This window comes from Rhinolophus hipposideros (genome assembly GCF_964194185.1).
Source record: "Rhinolophus hipposideros genome assembly, chromosome: 19".
Lineage (NCBI taxonomy): Eukaryota > Metazoa > Chordata > Mammalia > Chiroptera > Rhinolophidae > Rhinolophus > Rhinolophus hipposideros.
The window spans coordinates 1,812,861-1,831,591 of NC_138065.1; the positions used below are offsets into that span (position 1 = coordinate 1,812,861).

Below are 18,731 nucleotides of genomic sequence, written 5' to 3' on the forward strand. Positions count from 1 at the left end.
CTGTCTTTCTTTAAAAACTCATCGAATAATCGCCAAAAAAATCCAGAGATCCTACAATCAAAACAGCTTCCAGGGCTCCTTCACATCTCTAAGTTTGTTTTTAATTGTTAATTCCCTCTTTATTGTCCCAGTTTATGATACTCTGTTTGTTTTTCAATTTCCCTCCTTACTAGTAGGCTGCCTTCTTTTTCACATGAAGGCCTCTATTCTAACTGAAGAAAAAATTTTCTTGTAGTAATCAACTTACATTTGTGTTGAAGTCCAGTTTGATTTAGGTACTTTTGTGATTAATCTGTAATTTCTGCTTCCTTCGTGTGTCTGCAACTTCTAAACATGTTTCTGAAGCTGTCATGTGAGTGATGAGAACTCGGTAGTGTTTCTACCCAGTTGTTTTGTGAATTGAGGAATTCCCACTTATGTTCCTTGTCGACTTCCAAAGTACTTATTATTCTGTTTTACTCTATACTGAAATGAGAAGTGATGGGAACTCGGATATCTAAAGTTATACGTGTTCTCAGTGTGTGTTCTTTGAGGAAGGTTCTGATTTTCTTACACTGGAGTACATACACACTCCTGGTCCTGTGAGGAGTGGACAGTCTTCACACGTCCCTCCAGGCAGATCTGAAACGACCTCTGATGAGACATGAACAAACATCTGTCACATGATGGAGACAGCAACAAAGCAGTAACTCCCTTTAGGGCTCAGCCATGACTTAGAGGAACCAGAGGAAGCAGAGGAAACAGAAAACTACTTTCTCCCCCGGTCCAGGGTTAAATAGAAAGCCAGACACCTCCTGGTTCTGACTCATCATTTGGGCATGTCCGGTTCTGTTGATGTAATCTAGAACATAATCCAAGCCCTGGAGAAGAATCGGTGAATTAGAAGCTTCACTTCAGAGGAGTTTTTTCCAACTTGACAGTTAGCTACCAGCATGGAGGTACCTATCTTACTAGTACTTCTTAATTGGAGGTACTTAACTTTATTAGTGTTTCTTTATGTTTAAGATAAATGCTTGATATCTTAGAGCAGTTCCAGTTCCTAAGTGGGCATAAGTCCCTGCCCTTTAATTTTTATTCTAATGTCGAATGGTTGCCTGTGCGTGTCAATGACATTGATAAACCCAAAGAGTCAGGTTATGTATAATAGTATAACATTTATAAAAACCTTTTGCATTTTTTTACATTATCTCATTTTGGATCTCACAACAACCATGTGAGTTAGAGTGCTTTATTAAACCAACATGGAAGTATGTTTCCCTGCGTAGATCTTACAGTTTAATTATGGCAGAGCCAGGAATCAGTCTCACCAGGCATGATTCCATACTCATGTACTTACCACTCTACCCCACTCACTCTGCCTGGCCTTCTGTTGTAGGTTTTGAGACATAACTATGTTGGTCTCTTTTGAAATGGACATGCTAGTTCTTTGGGGACATTATCTTGCTCTTCTCCAGCCCCCCAGCTGCGTAATGGCACTTAGGAAGCAGTGTATTTCTGGCAGTGCTGGAGCAGTGGAGTGTGCAGATTTTACGTGCGCAGGCCAGTTTTACCAGCTGTCGAACATCTTTAGCACATACCTCTTGCACATGAGTTTATATCTTCTTTTTCCAGTCTTGAGCTTGGTTGCTTTACATCATTAGGTAATAATTTTTTCCGATATCCTCATCCTCTTATTGCTTAAGCAGTGTTTTTAAATGAAATAAGAGTCGAGATCTGATGATTCCCGAGCCCTAGAGACCGTGTCTCAGGGCTACAGCCTGGTTCCCTCAAGTACAGAATGTTGTCAAGAACAGCTCTGCTCTGTATGAACAGGGGAGTCGAACAGACTTTTGAAAATGAAAGATGAGAACCTTCCTGAATGAAGTTTTATTCCAGTCTCCTCATAAATCCTAGGAGTAGGCTGCTGGCCTCCATTACTTTCAGGAAATGACAAATGGCTCAGAAGCTAAGCAAGCTAAGCCATCTCTCTCTCAATTGTTTCAGTTTCTCAGGAATTGCTGTACAAGGCTGCCAATAGCGGTCTCCGGGGATCTGCCCCCATTCCATCTCCCACTGCCTCCTCTGCAGCTCCAGATGCCACCAAAAGAAGGAGCTTTGAAGAAAGCGCCTGTACCCTCCTTTACCCCGAGGTGGGTGAGGCCAGGCAGGGTGGCTCTCAGCATAGCCTGATGCTCAAAGGGACAGGTGAAGTCTTCATCAAGATTTTCTCGAAGATGACCAGGAAATTTGGGAAACGGTACCAAGTAGCCTAGAAACTGAAGACGGAGCTCGAGAGTGGGTGGCACAGATGCCACCTGAAGTGTAACCCATGATGGCATACAAGACCCTGAACGCACTCCTGGAGGGCACAGACTACTGCGCTGCAGCTTACGGCTCTCACCACCTCTGCAGTGCCCGGCATAGGCCCAAGCACTGAAAATGTTCCATCTGTGTTAGTTTATGACTGAGAGAGAAAGCTGTAGAAGGCGCTGTCCAACCCTTCTTTCCCAGCACTTGACCTAAGATTGTTTGCCCAGGCAGCAGGAGAGTAGTGGCAGAGAGTTCAAGGTCTCAAGCTTCTTGGCCACTGTTGTCTTCTGTCTTGGTTGTGTGTCTGAGTAGGAAATATTTACCTGTCCAGTATATGAATTTTTCAGTATTAATACTTAAGGTTACGTCTTCATTAATGCCTGGGCTTTTACTTCTTAGATACTTTGATGTGGCATTGAGCTCTTTAATGGAAATCTTTTCTGAACCACACTCTGGGGGGATTTATTGTACTGTTTTAAAATCCTTTTGTATCTGTTTTTAACATGCAATACTAGACTTTCTTGCTTCTTGATTAGATCTGACAGTGGTCATCACTGGGTTTCAGAAGTAGGATGAACTATCATAGCACCAGTTTCCCAGAATCCAGTTTGTTACTCTTGAATGGCAACGCATGGTCTTCTACCTTCCTGAGTGGTGCGAAAAGAGCCTGCTGAAAGAGGATTGACAGCGATGTGATTTAAGATCGTCAGCGATTCAAAGCCCGTGGTTTAGTGTTTGTCTTAGACCAAGGGAGACAGTAGCTTCGCTCCATTCAGTTCTTCTGTCCCCAGGTTGTCTGTCGGAGAATGAGTCACTTCTGTAGTAAGCAGTTAACTCATTTGGAGGAGATCATCTTACGAAATCCCATCTTTACGTATTTGACTTCTTGTACCTTTTGTGCCTCCAGTTATGTCAGGCTTTTTATTTGTAATGTTTTTCCAGTTAAAAGTGGACATTTCAGAGTGCTAGTAGTTTTTTGACAAACATGAAATGAACAGTCGTTGTGTATTCTCACAGCTGGCTTTTCTCTCTCTCTCCATTTATTTATTTTTTAAGGAGGGCGCAGCTCACAGTGGCCCATGCGGGATCGAATCGGCAACCTTGGTGTTACCAGCACCACGCTCTAACCAGCTGAGCTAGCCGGCCACCCCAACAGCTGGATTTTTAAGTCATAAGGAATCCAGTACCAGAACGAAGTATATTTTATTCAGGAAAATAATCTTTCCTGAATGACATACTTTTCTCTTGAGTAGATGTGTTAAATTATGCTGCATTAATTTGGGGTTTTGGTAAAAGTACGAGACTTGCCGAAAGGACATTGACTTTCTTTGTCTTCATGAGCTTTTATGTAATAACCAAAGAACCTTAAGTGTACAGCTTTTAAGGAAGTTTATTCTAGTCCAATGGGTAAATTAGTCAATATGCTACAGAGGAAAAACAGGCTATGAAAATGACCTCTGTGGATTATCTAGGATTATCTAGGATATGTAGATTTTAGGTCCAACTCTAACTCTCATCTCTGATTCTGTTGCATGAAATGCTCAGGTTGGACCTGCTTTTTTCCCATCAGTCGTTCCTAATTAATTGCATTGTAAGTTTTGTCAAATTTATGTGATGAATTTGAATCAATAATCAGGAACAGATTTGATTAAACTATTGTTAGTGATTTTTATCAAACATTTCAATTACATGTTTCATAATGGTAATATTAGGTTGGTGCAAAAGTGATTGTGGTTTTTGCAATTATTTTTAATCTTTTAAACCTCAGTTTATTTTACACCAACCTAATACATAGAAACGAAATCATTCGTTCTTTTTATTCTTCCACTCAAACTAGTTTCCCGCTGGTACTGTCACAGGAGAAATCATGTGTCTGAGACCTGTGGCATTCTGTCGGGGTATCCAGTGTGGCGTGTCCACCGCTCACTGTCCCCTTCCTGCTGCCTTTGAAGTCCTGTTGTTACAGGGAATAGCAGTAGCAACAACTGAATTATTCCAGTGCTAACACAGAATGGCTTAGCAGTCTTTTTAGACTGGAATTTTCCTATGATTTCTGTCTTTTCCTGTCTTTCCAGTTTCCCAGCCAACCTCAGATAAGTCTTCCCAGCGAGCGTCAGAAAGCACAAACTGTAGCCCAACCCGGAAGCGGTCTTCATCTGAGAGTACTTCTTCAACAGGCAAGTGCTGTCCGATTTACCAGCCATTGGAGATAATGTCCCATCTGTTACTTCCGAACAGAATTACAGCATAATACTGTAGACCTGCAACATAAATGAAAACGGATTATATAGTGACTTACACCATAATATTGTAGGAAAAAACAAAAGTGGTTCTGGGATGTGAGAACCACTAATGATGTACATTGAAACAATGTAACAGTCTTCCCTGTGTACCCCTCTTTGTGTCCAGCTATACATAGAGTAGTCCTCCCTTACCTGTGGGGTTCTGTCCCGAGACCCCCCAATGGGTGCCTAAAGTCAAAGGAGGACTGAAAATCATGGTAGACAGAGAGGACAAAATAAAGGGTGAGAATGTATTTAACACAGTGACAACAGCATGTCTGAGAAAGGCACAGAAGTATAAAATAGAACAACACAGCATTTGGTCCTAGAGTGTCCAAAGGGTATACGATGGGGGTTGGAAATGAAGCTGTCAGAGTAATGATGGGCTGTGTTGTATATTCATATATGCTAGAGTAGGTTGTTTGGGGTTTTTTGTTTTGTTTTTCATTTGAAGGCAAAGCAGTTGGGAGCCATGAAGGAATTTGAACAGGGAATATAAAAATTGTTTGATATTTTGTATCAGTCAGAATAGGCTGGATTTCCTGTGGCGTAAAACACCAGAGATGTGGGTTTTGTTCGCGCTGTGTGGCCATCCTGGCCTGTGCCTTGTGTTCTTCTCTGCAGGACCCCGTCTGACAGCAGCCTCTGTCTGGGACGCTGCTTGTTTTGTGGAAGAGGGTTAAGGGCCATAGTAAAGCACTGATTGCCTCTTAAAATTTCTGCCCAAGTAACGTTACTTGTCACATTTCAATGCCAGAGAAAGTCACAAGGTTAAGTCTTACATCAAAGAGGTGTGGGAAGTATAATCGTATCGAGGAAGGAGCAAGCAGAAAATATTTATGAACAGTAGTAATCTACCTCATGCATTTTAGGAAAAGACTGAAACATTACATTGTGGAGAATGGAGTGGGGAGAACAAATGCATAAAGACAGTAGATAATGGCTTCAGGTTTGGATATGTTACATGTGAACTGTCTTTGGGCTATTGAGGTAGAGATGTTGGATAGCCATTTGGAAGCAGTGGTTTATAATTTGAGGCACATGGCAGAGACATGGGTCTAGTAGCATATTATAAACTTGAGTCTGACGGTGAATGAGATTGCCCAGGGAGAAAGTGTAAATTGAGAAGATGACAGGAATGGAGATTTAAGAAGCATTGGCATTTGAGAAGGAACTGGAAGAAAAGATGTCAATGAATGACAAAGATTTTAAGTAAGGTTTTAAATAGGAAAATCAGAGAGTACATGTCTTAGAAGCCTCTTACTGTCAAATATCATAAAGAGGTCGGGTTTCAACTGTAATTGAAAAAAATAAATGAAATAGATTATCTTTCATTCAAAAAAGTATATATAAAGGCAAAATAAACATTATCAGAAAAACAAGTTTAAAGAATTTATTGCCCGTGGGCCTACAGCAGCAGAAAAATTCTTCAAGCAGAAAGGAAGTCATACTAGATGGAAATGGATTTACCAAAGGAATGAAGAGTTCCAGAAATTTTCAATAACTAGACAAATATAAAGCACCTTTTTCTCATGTTGTTTTGAAGTGCATGTCGAATTATACCAAGATACCATCATTCTGGGCCATAAAACATCTCAATAAACTCAGAGATTGAAATCATACAGAATATATTATAAGAACACAGTGGAATTCAGTTAGAATTCACTATAATGCGGAATATCTAGAATTCAGATAACGCGGGATATCTTGAATTCTCCAAATAATTGGAAATTTAACAACACACTTCTAAAAAGCCCATAAGTCAGAGGAAATTCACAAACAAAATTCAGAAATATTTTAAAGTGAATAACAAAATGCATACAATTTATGGGATATAGCTAAGGCTGTATTTTGATCTTCAAAGAGTTACATTATTAAACAAGAAAGGTCTATAAATCAGTAGCCCAAGCTCTCACCGTTAGGCAACTAGAAAAAAGAAGAGCAAGCTAAGCCCGAATTAGAAGGAAGAAAAGAGCAGAAATAAACAGAAAACATAGCGAAATGACTGAAAGCTTATCTGGTTCCTGATGGAAGTGGGGGTAGATAACTAGCCAAAAGGATTAGGAAAGAAGAAAAGTTGAATTAGAGATTAGGGACTTCTACAGTTACATTAAATGGAGTTGCAAGTAATTGGAAGATAAAGTGTATTGTCATAGAAACAAAGGAGGCAGGATTTTCAAGAGTAGTGATATAAAATATAGCTGAAGTTTGAAATTTTAAAAAGTACTGAATTTAAACAAGACTATTGGATATTATTTGAAGGAAGTTATTGGTAATTTGAAAAAAAAAATTCCCAGTGTCGTCTGATGAGATTGGAATCCAGAATGCTTGTAAAGGAGTATCTAGAGTAGTATCCTGTTTTAAAGTTATAGAGATAAGAAGTCCAGTACCTTTGGAAAAGTGTAACCTATGATCATTAGTAGTAAACGAGGCATCCTGAGAAGTGGCCTATTTTGATTTATTTGGCCTATTTATAATATTGTGAAACTGGCATAGCTTGCCCAGAGGAAATTCAGTATTTCCCACGTTAATTACACTCATAAAAAGTTGCTGAGTGGTTTCGGAAGAAACAAAGATTACCAAATCATTGGGCCACTAAGATAACAAGGTTTATCTAAGACCACTTATTTTCTAATTTTACTAGAAACATATTCTTTCTAAACTAGTTTCTACAGATGTTTTCTATTCTAATTTTAAAGCTTTCCCCAAGAAGAAAGTTTCACTTTCATTCCTTTGCCCTTACTGTCAGGAAAAGCACTGAACTAGACAAACATCTATATTTAAAGTTTAGATTTCTAGCCAAGATCCAAGATTGATTTAACTGTCAAGCTCTTGAACTGGACCTTCATTTTTAAAGAAGTAAACTCTTACTTCATTCTGCTCCTCATCTCTGAGATCAGGAATTGTTTTTTTAATCCACATATTATTAGGGAAATATGGGCCAGTTTTGAATGTATTATGGTTACTGTAATGTACCTTATTCAGGAAGGTAAACTACCAACTTACGGGTGAAAGACAGATGCCTATGGTATTATGATATGTATTTAATCTTGCTGTGAAAAATAGACCAATATCCCTTGATTTTTAATCCTGTGTAAAAAGTTATTTTTATAAATAACCAGCTGTGTTCAATTTGTATCTTTGTGTGATTTGTCGTCTTATTAGTGAACGGCATTCCCTCTCGAAGTCCAAGATTGAGTGCGTCTGGGGACGACGCTGTGGACAGTCTGCTGCAGCGGGTGGCACAACGGGAAGACCAAGAGGCCCTGGAGAGAAACATGGACGCCGTGGTGGCATCTGCCTCGGGGCCGCCTGCCTCCAGCCCAGGCCTCAGCCACAGCAAGGAGCGGCCCCTGGGGAAAGCAGACAGCCTTCTCGTGCCCGCGGTCCCCACTGACCCCTGCGGTAATGGCATCTCCCTCCTGTCTGAGAAGTTGCCAAGCAGCTGCTCCCCCCATCATATCAAGAGAAGTGTAGTGGAAGCCATGCAGCGCCAAGCTCGGAAAATGTGCAATTATGACAAAATCCTGGCCACTAAGAAAAACCTGGACCATGTCAATAAAATTTTAAAAGCCAAAAAACTTCAAAGACAGGCCAGGACAGGAAATAACTTTGTGAAACGCAGACCAGGTCGACCTCGGAAATGTCCCCTCCAGGCTGTGGTATCAATGCAAGCATTCCAGGCTGCCCAGTTTGTCAGCCCAGAACTGACTGAGGGTGAAGAGGGAGCAGCACTCCCCCTCGGCCCTGACACGGTCACAGATGTCATTGAAGCTGTTGTTCAGAGCGTAAACCTGAATCCAGAACACAAGAAGGGACTGAAGAGGAAAAGTTGGCTGTTGGAAGAACAGACCAAGAAAAAGCAGAAGCCATTCCCTGAGCAAGAAGAACAAGAGAATATTAAGAGGTAAGTTTTTGTTTAACATTTTATCTGAGGAGGGGAAACTAGCTTTTGTACAGATGTAACATATCTGTGCAGCTAATAATTCACTTCATCTTAGAACCTTTCGTTAGATAGGATCTGTCCTATGTCAGAGTGTTCTTATTCATGGCTTTCCAAAAGCATGAATAATTACAAAGCAAAGGGGATGCAGCACTCCAGTTCAGAGCCCTCACTTTGCAGAGGAGGAAATCAAGACCCGGAGAGGTCACGGATCTTTTCCAGTAGCTAGAGCTGTGTGGGCGGGGTTACTATTACTCTCACACCATCTGTCTTACCTTCACTGTGCTCTAACCTTTTCATCCTGTCATCAAAGACTTTCTTTTTTTTTTTTAACTTCTATTATTTTAAGTGTGTTTCTCCAGGACCCATCAGCTCCAAGTCAAGTATTTGTTTCAATCTAGAGGCAGCTCACATGTGGGGATCGAACTAGCAAACTTGTTGTTAAAAGCACCATGCTCTACTCAGCTGAGCTAACCAGCCACCCCGTCAAATACATTTTTAAATCTTCCTACATGTTAGATTTATTTTACTCGTAGTGTCCTTTTCATATTTTTTACTTTTTTCTAAAAGGTATAGAGCAGAAAGTAAAACAAAACATTTAATCCTTTTGTTACATATCCAACCAGGTTCTTTTCCTAGAGGTTTATTTGATATTTTTAAGTGAGTCAGTACAATATTCACCATTTGAGATGGCTTTAGCTTTACTAAATACAGCATGCTTGATGTCACTTACATTGCACCCCTAGCTCACAATTAGAGAAATTAAACCTACTAGGCGCATTTTTAGCCTTTTAACATAATATTGTCAAATTGTTATAGATTATCAGATTGACCTCTTGATAGCCGCACCTGTTGATACTTTTGCTAACAATATACAGTAATAGTTGTGAACTACTTGCCCCACCCTTATCTACCCTGGAAATTATCTCTTTTTTAAACTTTATCAATCTGACAGAAGTGAAATGTACTTCCTAAATGTTACTTCCTACTTGTTTCAGTTTGTACATTTTGCATATTGGGGGAGATTAGTATTTATCTTACCTATTTTTAAGTGCTCATTATGTATAGTAAGAATATTAACCCTTCATGTTTGTTGTTTGACATTTGACTTTGTTTATATTGTGTTGCCATACGCCAAGAGAAGTTTGTCAGCCTTTTCTCTATCATCTGCCTGGATGAATCCTAAATAGAAGGTTTCTCATATCACTCTGTGCATACATCTATAAAAAAATACTTTTTATCCTAGCAAATATATGGGATTTAAATTTTTCCATGAGTAATACATGCTTGTAGATAAATCAATGAAACTAGAACTTTACTGATTCAAAAGTTAAGTCTCTTTTCACATGGCCTCATTTCCTCTCAAATCCTGTTTTTCTCAGGAGTAAAACTGTTAAAAGAGTATGTTGTGTATCCTTTGATACCTTTCTTATGCATTTACTAATCCATACATGTGCAAAGCTGTTGTTTTATGTAATTAGTAACATACTAAACTTAATTTTGTAACTTAACTTTTTATCTTCATGTATCTTGGAGATCTTGTCATCGGAACATACAGAATTATCTTATTCAATGCTAAGAATATATTATCATTTATTTAGTTATTCTCCTTCAGTGGATTACATACTACTTGTTTACATGTAGGACTTGAAATCAGTAGAAATTTTCTTTCATGTAAGGTACGAGTTAGTGCTGTGTTCATGGCTGGAGAGGTTGCAGGTTTGTGAGCATGACCGTTCTTATGCTGGATATAGTTGTTTCTGTTGTCAGTGGATTCTAGTAAAGGGTTTCTTTGTTTTGGTTTGGTTTGGTTTTTTGGAAAAGCAAAAAAAGATTTGATTTAAAAAGATTTAATATTTTTGAATTTTTGAATGGTGGCTTGCCACTATTTATTAATTTATCCTTTGCCTGCTTCTTTGAAACAATACCTTTATTGTGTACTAAATTCTTATACACCTTTGGGTCTCAGGGTCTTTTCTTTTGTATTCTTATATTCTCTTCCCATCAGTCCGTTTTGGTATCTGTTACTCCATTTTAGTTACTGAGGCTTTAAAATGCCTACAAAGAGAATGATTTCTGTCTTTACTGTAGTAAGAAAGTGACAGTTTGTGACATCTTGATCATTCACTTCAGGAAGGGTCACCTTAAAAATGTGCTTAGAAGAGAAAAGGCTTTATTTCAGATAAGCCTTTCTGTGCCAGTAAATTCTCGTGTCATACACAGTCAGCAATATGAAACACTTATTTTCAACAAAATTATATTCTGAAATTGGAAGAGCTTATGAAGAGACAGATACAGTTTCACAGTCTCTGCCCTGAAGAGGTTGTTCAGGAAAGGACATGACACAGTGAGTTCCCCAAGACAGCAAGTATCTCACCTTTCTCTAACTGGAACCTACTCGCGTACTTGTTGTATAGTAGGAGTTCGTTCATTTATTTATTCGGTAAGTGTTTATTGCAGAATTAGTCCATGTGCTGAGGACAGATAAAAAGTGAGCACGTCTCGATATGTTCCCGAGCGTCATGGATCTCCGAGTCTCAGTGCTAATAGGAAGAGTTATGTAGGGTTTTGAGGGGATACCACAGAGATAGGGAATTGACTTCTTTCCCTTGTAGGAGTAGTGATTAAGCTGAAGTCTGAAGAACAGACATCATCGGTTCTTTGAAGGAACACGGCTAGAGCAAACGTTATAGGCAGACAAGTGTGAAAATGCATGGGAGGTTGAGGGAGGTTAAAGCTTTTGTGGCCAAAACACAGTGAATTAGAGCAATACAGTATCAGATGAGTCCAGATGGGAATAATGGTTATGTGGGGATAATGGCTATGAGCTGACCTCTAGACTCAGAAAAACCTGGGTTCAAATTCTGCTTCTAAAAGGGAAAAAGATAAATTTTTTAAACTTATGTAAAAAATAAAATTATACTAAAAATATTAGTAATATTTAGAACTGAATGCTCTGCTCTGTGGTAAAACTTAACGGTTGGATCTAAAGAGGTACCTGGTGCAAGATCCATAGGCCTTAATGCTTATATTATTTCTTAAAATGCTGAAAATTTATGAATTAAGAGTCCAATGAAGAAATTAGTAAAACCAGAGAATAAGCCCCAAAATGGTAAAGAAAGGATATAAAACATATGCATTAACGAAATAAAGCTACGGTACAATAGAGAATCACTGAAGACCAAAGTGAGTTCATTGAAAAAGAATAAAATATACAAAGTCCTGGTAAGGTTAATCAATAAAGAGAGAAAGGGAATAATAAAATTAGGATTAAGAAGGAGAGCTGTATATGAGGTGTTATAAAGTGACTACTGGAAGAACTTCCTGAGCAACAAGTTGGAACACTCAATTGAAATGTGTGCATTTCTGAAAAAAACCTACTCTGGAAGACATGGCCTGAGCACTCCTTTTAGGTGACTTGATCTATGATTTAAAATCTTGCCACATAGAAAGCATGAGGACCAGACAGTTTAAAAGAAAGTTCTACCATACTTGAAAGAAAAAGATCATTGCAGGCTCATTACTGCACTTTAGAAGCTACGGGGCTGGGGGTGGGGGGGGACATACCGGAAGTACGTAAATGTCAGTAATCAGGTTAAAAGCTTGATGACGTTGATACCCATGGAGACACAGGACAGGTGACCATACAGAACAGCTCTGGCGTCCCGAGGTCCTTCCTGTCCTAAGCCGCTGCCTTTCCACTAGCCCGTCTCCTGGGTTGGAAGGTAAACATATCTTTACCTTTCATACCATTGAAGTATGCAATTGGAGACAGTAGAGTTTAGTTTATCCTCCCTGAACTTCATGGTTTTATGTCTGTAGACTTGAATAATTATAACAATAAAAAGCTCAAGTTGTCGACTTAAGAGCAGAGGCTGACTTGCATACTTTGGTACTTTGGACGTACTTCTCATTACATATTAATTTAACACCAAAATGCTCTGAAACAATGAAACACTGAATCTGCGTTAGAAAGATTCATATTCATATGAATCTGCTTCATATTCATATTAATATCAGTAACTTCCGTGATTCTGAGGATGACCCTTGTGGCCCAGGGATGACAGTGATCTACTAGAAACCATGAAACACTCAGGCTGAAGCAAATCTGCTGATACTTGGTGTTGGCTGTTCAGCTGGCTCATCCCTCTTTGGGGGACAGTGGCCAACAGGTATTGGGGGTCATGACCTACCTGTGGAGGAGGTAAAAGAAAATTGCTCCTGACTCCCTGAATTTCATTGGAAAACAATTATACAAGACGTGCTTTTGTGTCTCACCGTTTTTGCTCAACATACACACATTACACAGTTTTTGTTGTTGCATGTTGCTGTAGTTACCTCATTTTTGTTACCGTATAGTAAGCCATTATTTGTGTATAATACAGTTTTTCCATTTTACTGTTGAGTTATTTCCAGTTTGAGGCCATTATCCAAAACTGCTGCTCTCTCTATTCCTCTAATGTCCACTGGTGGGTATGGGTACTCATTTCTCTCAGGTACATACCTAGGAGTGGAATTACTGAATAAAGCAGTGGATTTGTCCCGAGACTTAATTTCAAGCTGTGGTATATTAAGCTAGTGTGGAAGTGTGTGGGTAAGAGAAAGAGACCCCTGCATGCGTACAAGCTTCTTACATGACAGAGCTGACACTGCGTGTTGATAGGGAAAGAAACCAATAGTCAATAAATTGTGCCCCCAAAATTGGTATTGCGTAGGAAGGAATGGGAATGAAACTGGATTCTGCCGTACCCCATACACAAAAAGTAATTCCCACCTGATGAAATACATAAACCTAAAAAGCAAAACTTTAAACTTTTAAAATTTTGGAAGGAGAGAGGCTTCCTGACCTTGTTGGATAGGATTTCATAAACAAGGTATCAAAAGCAATAGCCATACAGGTAAAGATTGATAGATTGGATTATACTAAAACTAAGAATTTCTGTTCATCATACAGTATCATGGTAAACATGAAGACTTGCTACAAACAGAGAGGAAATTTATAACAGATAATGTGTACAGCTTTGGTATTCAGAATGGATAACAACAACAACATAATCCAGCAATTCCCTTTTAAATAATTTAGGAAAACTCTTGGCCAACGGGCACCAGAAAACACTTTTTGAAAAAGTAGTGGCAAGATTGGTTATAATACATAGCAACTGGAAATATCCCAGATTAACGGAAATAAGTATATTGTAGTTTTTCACACAGTGGAATATAACATGGTAATACACATTAATGAATTACAGCTGACATGTAATAATCGTGGATGAATCTTAGAAACATAATACTAAATGAAAGAAACAAGTCCCTAAAAATGATATAGTAGCGGATACTATTTTTTTTTTTAGAAAAACACACGAAGTAAGCAAAGTATTGGTGTAGATGAATATATCATAAACCGTATTTTAAAATGCCATACCTCTTCTTTCCTGAAAAATTCGGTCTTAAAGCCATTAGGTTGATATCCAGTTGGGGTATGGAAACCCTAGTGACCCCGAGCTGGGCTTTGGAACCTTAATGGAGTGAGGGGTTGGGCTGTAAGATGAGAGAGAGAGGAGAGAGAGAGAGAGAGAGAGAGAGAGAGAGAGGGAGAGAGGGGATCAACCCAGCCTAGGGTGGCAGAAGGTGAGTAGAATGAGAAGAACACTCTTACAAAGAGTCCCCACTGTGGGGTATCAGGGACCAGCAAGGTTAGGAAGATGTCTGTCCCAGACCGCAATGGAAAGTTTTAAAATTCTATGAGTAGGCATTTGCATTTCTTATATGCCCACAGGGTGATTCTGATCTATGTGGGTAGCACTTGGAAAAACGTGGCCATTGGTGGGAGGGAAAATACATACACACACACGTGTGTGTTTGTGTGTATATATATATATATATTATATATGTACATGCAGGGAAACAGAAAACATTTTTGATTGAAGGAGAAAGAAAGATAAGGTGAAGAAGTAGAAGTGAATTTGGCTGGTATGGAAGACAGTAAAAAAAAAAAAATGAGTAAATAAATAATAAATAGATTCCATGATCAAGTAAGATTTATCCCAATTATGGAAGACTTGTTCAATATGCAAGTGTCAGTTAATGTAATCTATCACAACAGGCTAAAGAAAAGTCACATGATCATATCAATAAATGCAGAAAATGAATTGGACAGAATGATGACAAAACCTCTCAGCAAGCTAGAAATAGAAACTACCTCAACATAACAAAGACCACATGTGAAACCCCACACCTAACAAACTCAGTGGTGAAAGACAGAGCTTCTCCCCCAACAAGGCAAAGATGCCTGCTTTTGCCACTTCAGTTCAAGAGTGTTTAAATTCCTAACCAGAACAATTAGGCAAGAAAAAGAAGTAAAAGGCATCCAAGCTGCAAAGGAAAAAATAAAATTAGCTCTGTGTCCAGATGCCATATCTTATATTTGGAAAACCCTAAAGATTCCACAGTAAAAAATTGTTTAAGCTACTAAACGGATTTAGCAAAGTTGAGAATACAGAATCACCATACAAAAATCAGTTGCATTTCTCTACACTAACAACTTTCCAAAAAGGAAATTAAGAAAACAATTCCATTTACAGTAACATCGAAAAAGAATATAATACTTATAAACTGAAGAAGACAGAAGACTTACACATTGAAAACTACAAGACGTGGGACAAGATTAAAGAACACAAATCAGTGGAAAAGCCTGGTGGCTGTGGATTAAGATATCAGTACTACCTACCCAGAGCGATCTAGAAAATGAGCGTCATCCCGACCAAAATCTCTGTCGTTTTTTGCAGAAATAGAAAAATCCATCCTAAAATTCATAAGGAATGTCAAGGGACGCCAAATAGCCAAAACAATCTTGAAAAAGAACAAAAGTGGAGGATTCACACTCTAAGGTTTTTTCTTTTTCTCACATTTTTGCACAGGCAGGGACCTTGACCATGATGGTAAATATAAGTGATGAGAGCAGACAGTTGCTCTGTCCTTGATATTAGGGAAATTGTATTGTCTCTCGCCACTAAATGTGAGGCAAAAAGGAAATCCCCTGCTCAGGTCCCACGGTCCCCAGCCAGTCTGTTTGCATATGTTTATTTGATGTATAATTTCCAGGGTTTTTAGTTGTACTTAGTGGAAGGATAAGTAGACACTTCTGTTCCATCTTTGCCTAGAACTGGAATCACCTTAATTTTTAAAGATGTTTTAGATTCATTTAGAATTTATTTCAGCAGGCGTTTTCCTCTCCTTTCTGGCACTTAGAGATTTATATCATTGACTTCTGGCTTGCGTTGTTTCCAACATGAAATCTACACTCATTCTTATTTTTGTACTTTTGTGTAGATTGTGTATTTTTTTCTCTGGCCCTTTATTTTCTTTATCAGATAGTTTTCAGCAAGTTTATTATGATACACCTTACTTGTTTTATTTGAGTTTACATTGTTTATGGCTTGCTTAGCTTCTTAGAACTTTGAATTTATATTTTTATCAAATTTGGAAATTTTTTGACCATTACTCTTGAAATTCTTTCTTTCATTATGAATTTTTGTTACATTGTGAATGCTTCATTATTGTGTGTCTGGTGTTTGTTCTGTTCCCACTGTTTAGTTTATTTTGGTAGGCAGTGAACTTAACTTGCGATCGGCTTGGATTCTTTTGAAGATTGTTTTTAAGCTCGTAAGAGCTGGCCCATAGTCCAGGGGTAGCTGAGCCCTACAGAAATGGATACTATTACCCTCCCCCGTGTTGGACAGTGTCTGTCCACTCTGCCCAGTGGGCCCCAAGTATCTTCCATCATGTCTGAGCTCTGGGAGTTGTTCAGGCGACAGTGCTGTGGTCATTCTTCGTGCAGCCTTAGGGCCTGCCCCTGCACAGGCTCAGTGTCCTGAGGCACACCCACATGTAGCTCTCTAGAGCCTGTTTCCCACACAGCTTTCTGCGCTCCTGTGCTCTGCCGCACGGGCTCCAGCCGCCCCAGCCTCTTTGCACACACTTTGGTCTCGCTCTCTTTTCAGCTCATCACCTTGGGCGTTCTCTCTGCTTTGGTTCTGCTGCTCTACCGCCGTCCTGCTCATAAAGGAAAAGTGGTTGCGGGCCTCCTCTCTCTCTCTCTCTTTTCTTTCCAGTTTCTTGGGGGTCACAGTGCTGCACTGTTGTCCAGTGTCTGATATAATAATTGTTTCATACACTTTCCAGGTTTACAGTGGTTTCCAGGTTTACACCAGGGTTGCAGTGGTTCCCTGTAGTTTTACAGTTGTTTCTCGTAGCTTTCTGTTCGTTTCTGTCAGTAGGACAAGTCTGCTATCATTTACTCCAGCATGGCCAGATGAGGAAGTCTCCATATCTCTTTCTTTAATTGCTGTTATGTTTTTATAAATAGACAGTCATTTGTAGGAAATTATTTTTTTCACCATGAAATTATCTTTAAACTTCTCTTTGTAGCTTTACTGAAGCAGCAGTTGAGATTCCCAGTCCTCCTGAAACCCCAGCCAAACCTCCCGAACCTGAAAGTACCTTGCAGCCTGTGCTTTCTCTCATCCCAAGAGAAAAGAAGGCCCCACGTCCCCCAAAGAAGAAGTTTCAGAAAGCAGGGCTGTATTCTGACGTTTACAAAACTACAGAGTAAGTAATAGTACCTATCAGCTAACATCCGTTACAGACCTGTTATTGTCCCATGTTTGAGAAAACACTTTGACCGTCAAAACAACATGCATAGAATGTACACGAGTAGGAATCGCATCACAGACACCTCAGGTTCTCTGTCGTCCTGACACTGCACTGTGGTTTGGGGGCTGGGAGATCTTCCCCCGTCTTTATCTTCTCTGTCTTTGTAGGTTACATTTCTATAGTTTGGATTCAGATGGTGCTTTTTTGTTCATTAAAACTAACAAGAAGGACATTATGCATGTATCTTAAACGACCTTGATGATTTTCGGCAGCTCGTTGCTCATCATCAGTTGTGTTCCAAGCACTTTGCCAGACGAGTAAAATCCCACTTACTTTTAAAACTTCATATTCCCTTGGGAAAGCATAGCTTGATAAGCACTCTAATTGGGAAGTTTTAAAGCCCCAAAGAGCTCTCACTACCTGTATCATGAGAAGAAGTATTTCACAGAATCGAGTTGGGTTAGGTTCGGAGCTTCAGTAACAGTCTGCAAGGTGGAGAAGGGTTATCACGTACCAGGGCACAGACTGGGTTGCAGAGATTTTTCATATATTGGAACAACTCAGAGGTTCAGTGTTTCTACAATGTAGAGCTGTTTGTAGGAAATAAACGAGTGATAGCCAAAACCATGGACTGCACTGACTCTTAAGGCATTTATCCCATTAAGTGACAGGCACTTAAAAATGGTATTTTGACAAAGAAACTGAAAACTACAAGTTTGTGTTTTAGGATCAGTCTGGCCACAGAGTGGAATATGAATTGAGTGAGAGCGTTACTACTGGCAGAAAGTCACACTATCCATTAAAAGGTCATGAGGGTCTGAATTTAGGCAAGAAAGAGTAAAATTGGAAGGGAAAAGGTTAAATGTTAGAGACACATCTGACTCGGTCAGCATGTGAAGCACAGAACTTTATTAGCATTGAAGGATTTTTCATTGATTCGCCACTGAGTTAAATGTCGCATAAATTCTTTGTATTCTATTCCTGCTTCTTGATCATGAAAATGTTTTATTAGGTTTAGTTTCAGCTGCCAATCATGGGAAATCCTCTCAAATAAGCAAGACTGAAACGATAGACATTTGTTTTCCTCTAATTTAAAAGAAGCTGTGCAATACACAGTTCATGGTTACTGTGGTATCAAAATTAGGTTGAGATCAAACCACAGTCTCGATGGAAGATGCATTAGATGAGGAAATGTTAGCAGACCGGTGGGAAGCCGGGCGCCCTTGAGGTTTTCCAGGATGGAAGTGAAGTCCTGAACGGAGGAGCTAGTAATGTCAGGATGTTGGAAAGGGTGGGGTCTTGACACTTGGCACAGTAACAGCGAAAGGAACTAAAGCCTGCTTTGATTGTAGGGAGTGAAGGACAGGGCTAGAGTCCTGCCGATTCCGGGTTTAAAGTTGCATTCCTGGGTGTGTGGTGGTGTCACTAGCTAAGATGACAGATTCAGGTGGTGCAGCCCGTGCTCCTGGGTTTCAGAAAACCTCTCATTAATGATGCAGGCACCAAAAAGGTCTAGTGTAGTAGCCATCAGACTATTAAAAGAGGTTAAGCTGTGGATTAGTGTT

General features: G+C 39.4%; 1 protein-coding gene across 5 annotated transcripts in view; it reads left to right on the plus strand.

Moving 5' to 3' along the window:
- ASH1L (ASH1 like histone lysine methyltransferase) overlaps positions 1 to 18,731 on the plus strand; it is a 116,252-nt gene that overhangs the window by 59,735 nt on the left and 37,786 nt on the right. For 4 of the 5 annotated variants that reach the window (XM_081025485.1, XM_081025484.1, XM_081025483.1 and 1 more), the window contains 3 exons: positions 4,365 to 4,466; positions 7,737 to 8,478; positions 16,942 to 17,121. In XM_081025485.1, the coding sequence (XP_080881611.1) occupies positions 4,365 to 4,466; positions 7,737 to 8,478; positions 16,942 to 17,121 (1,024 nt within the window). The remainder of the gene's footprint in view (positions 1 to 4,364; positions 4,467 to 7,736; positions 8,479 to 16,941; positions 17,122 to 18,731) is intronic. The other variant, XM_081025486.1, reaches the window with a different exon arrangement.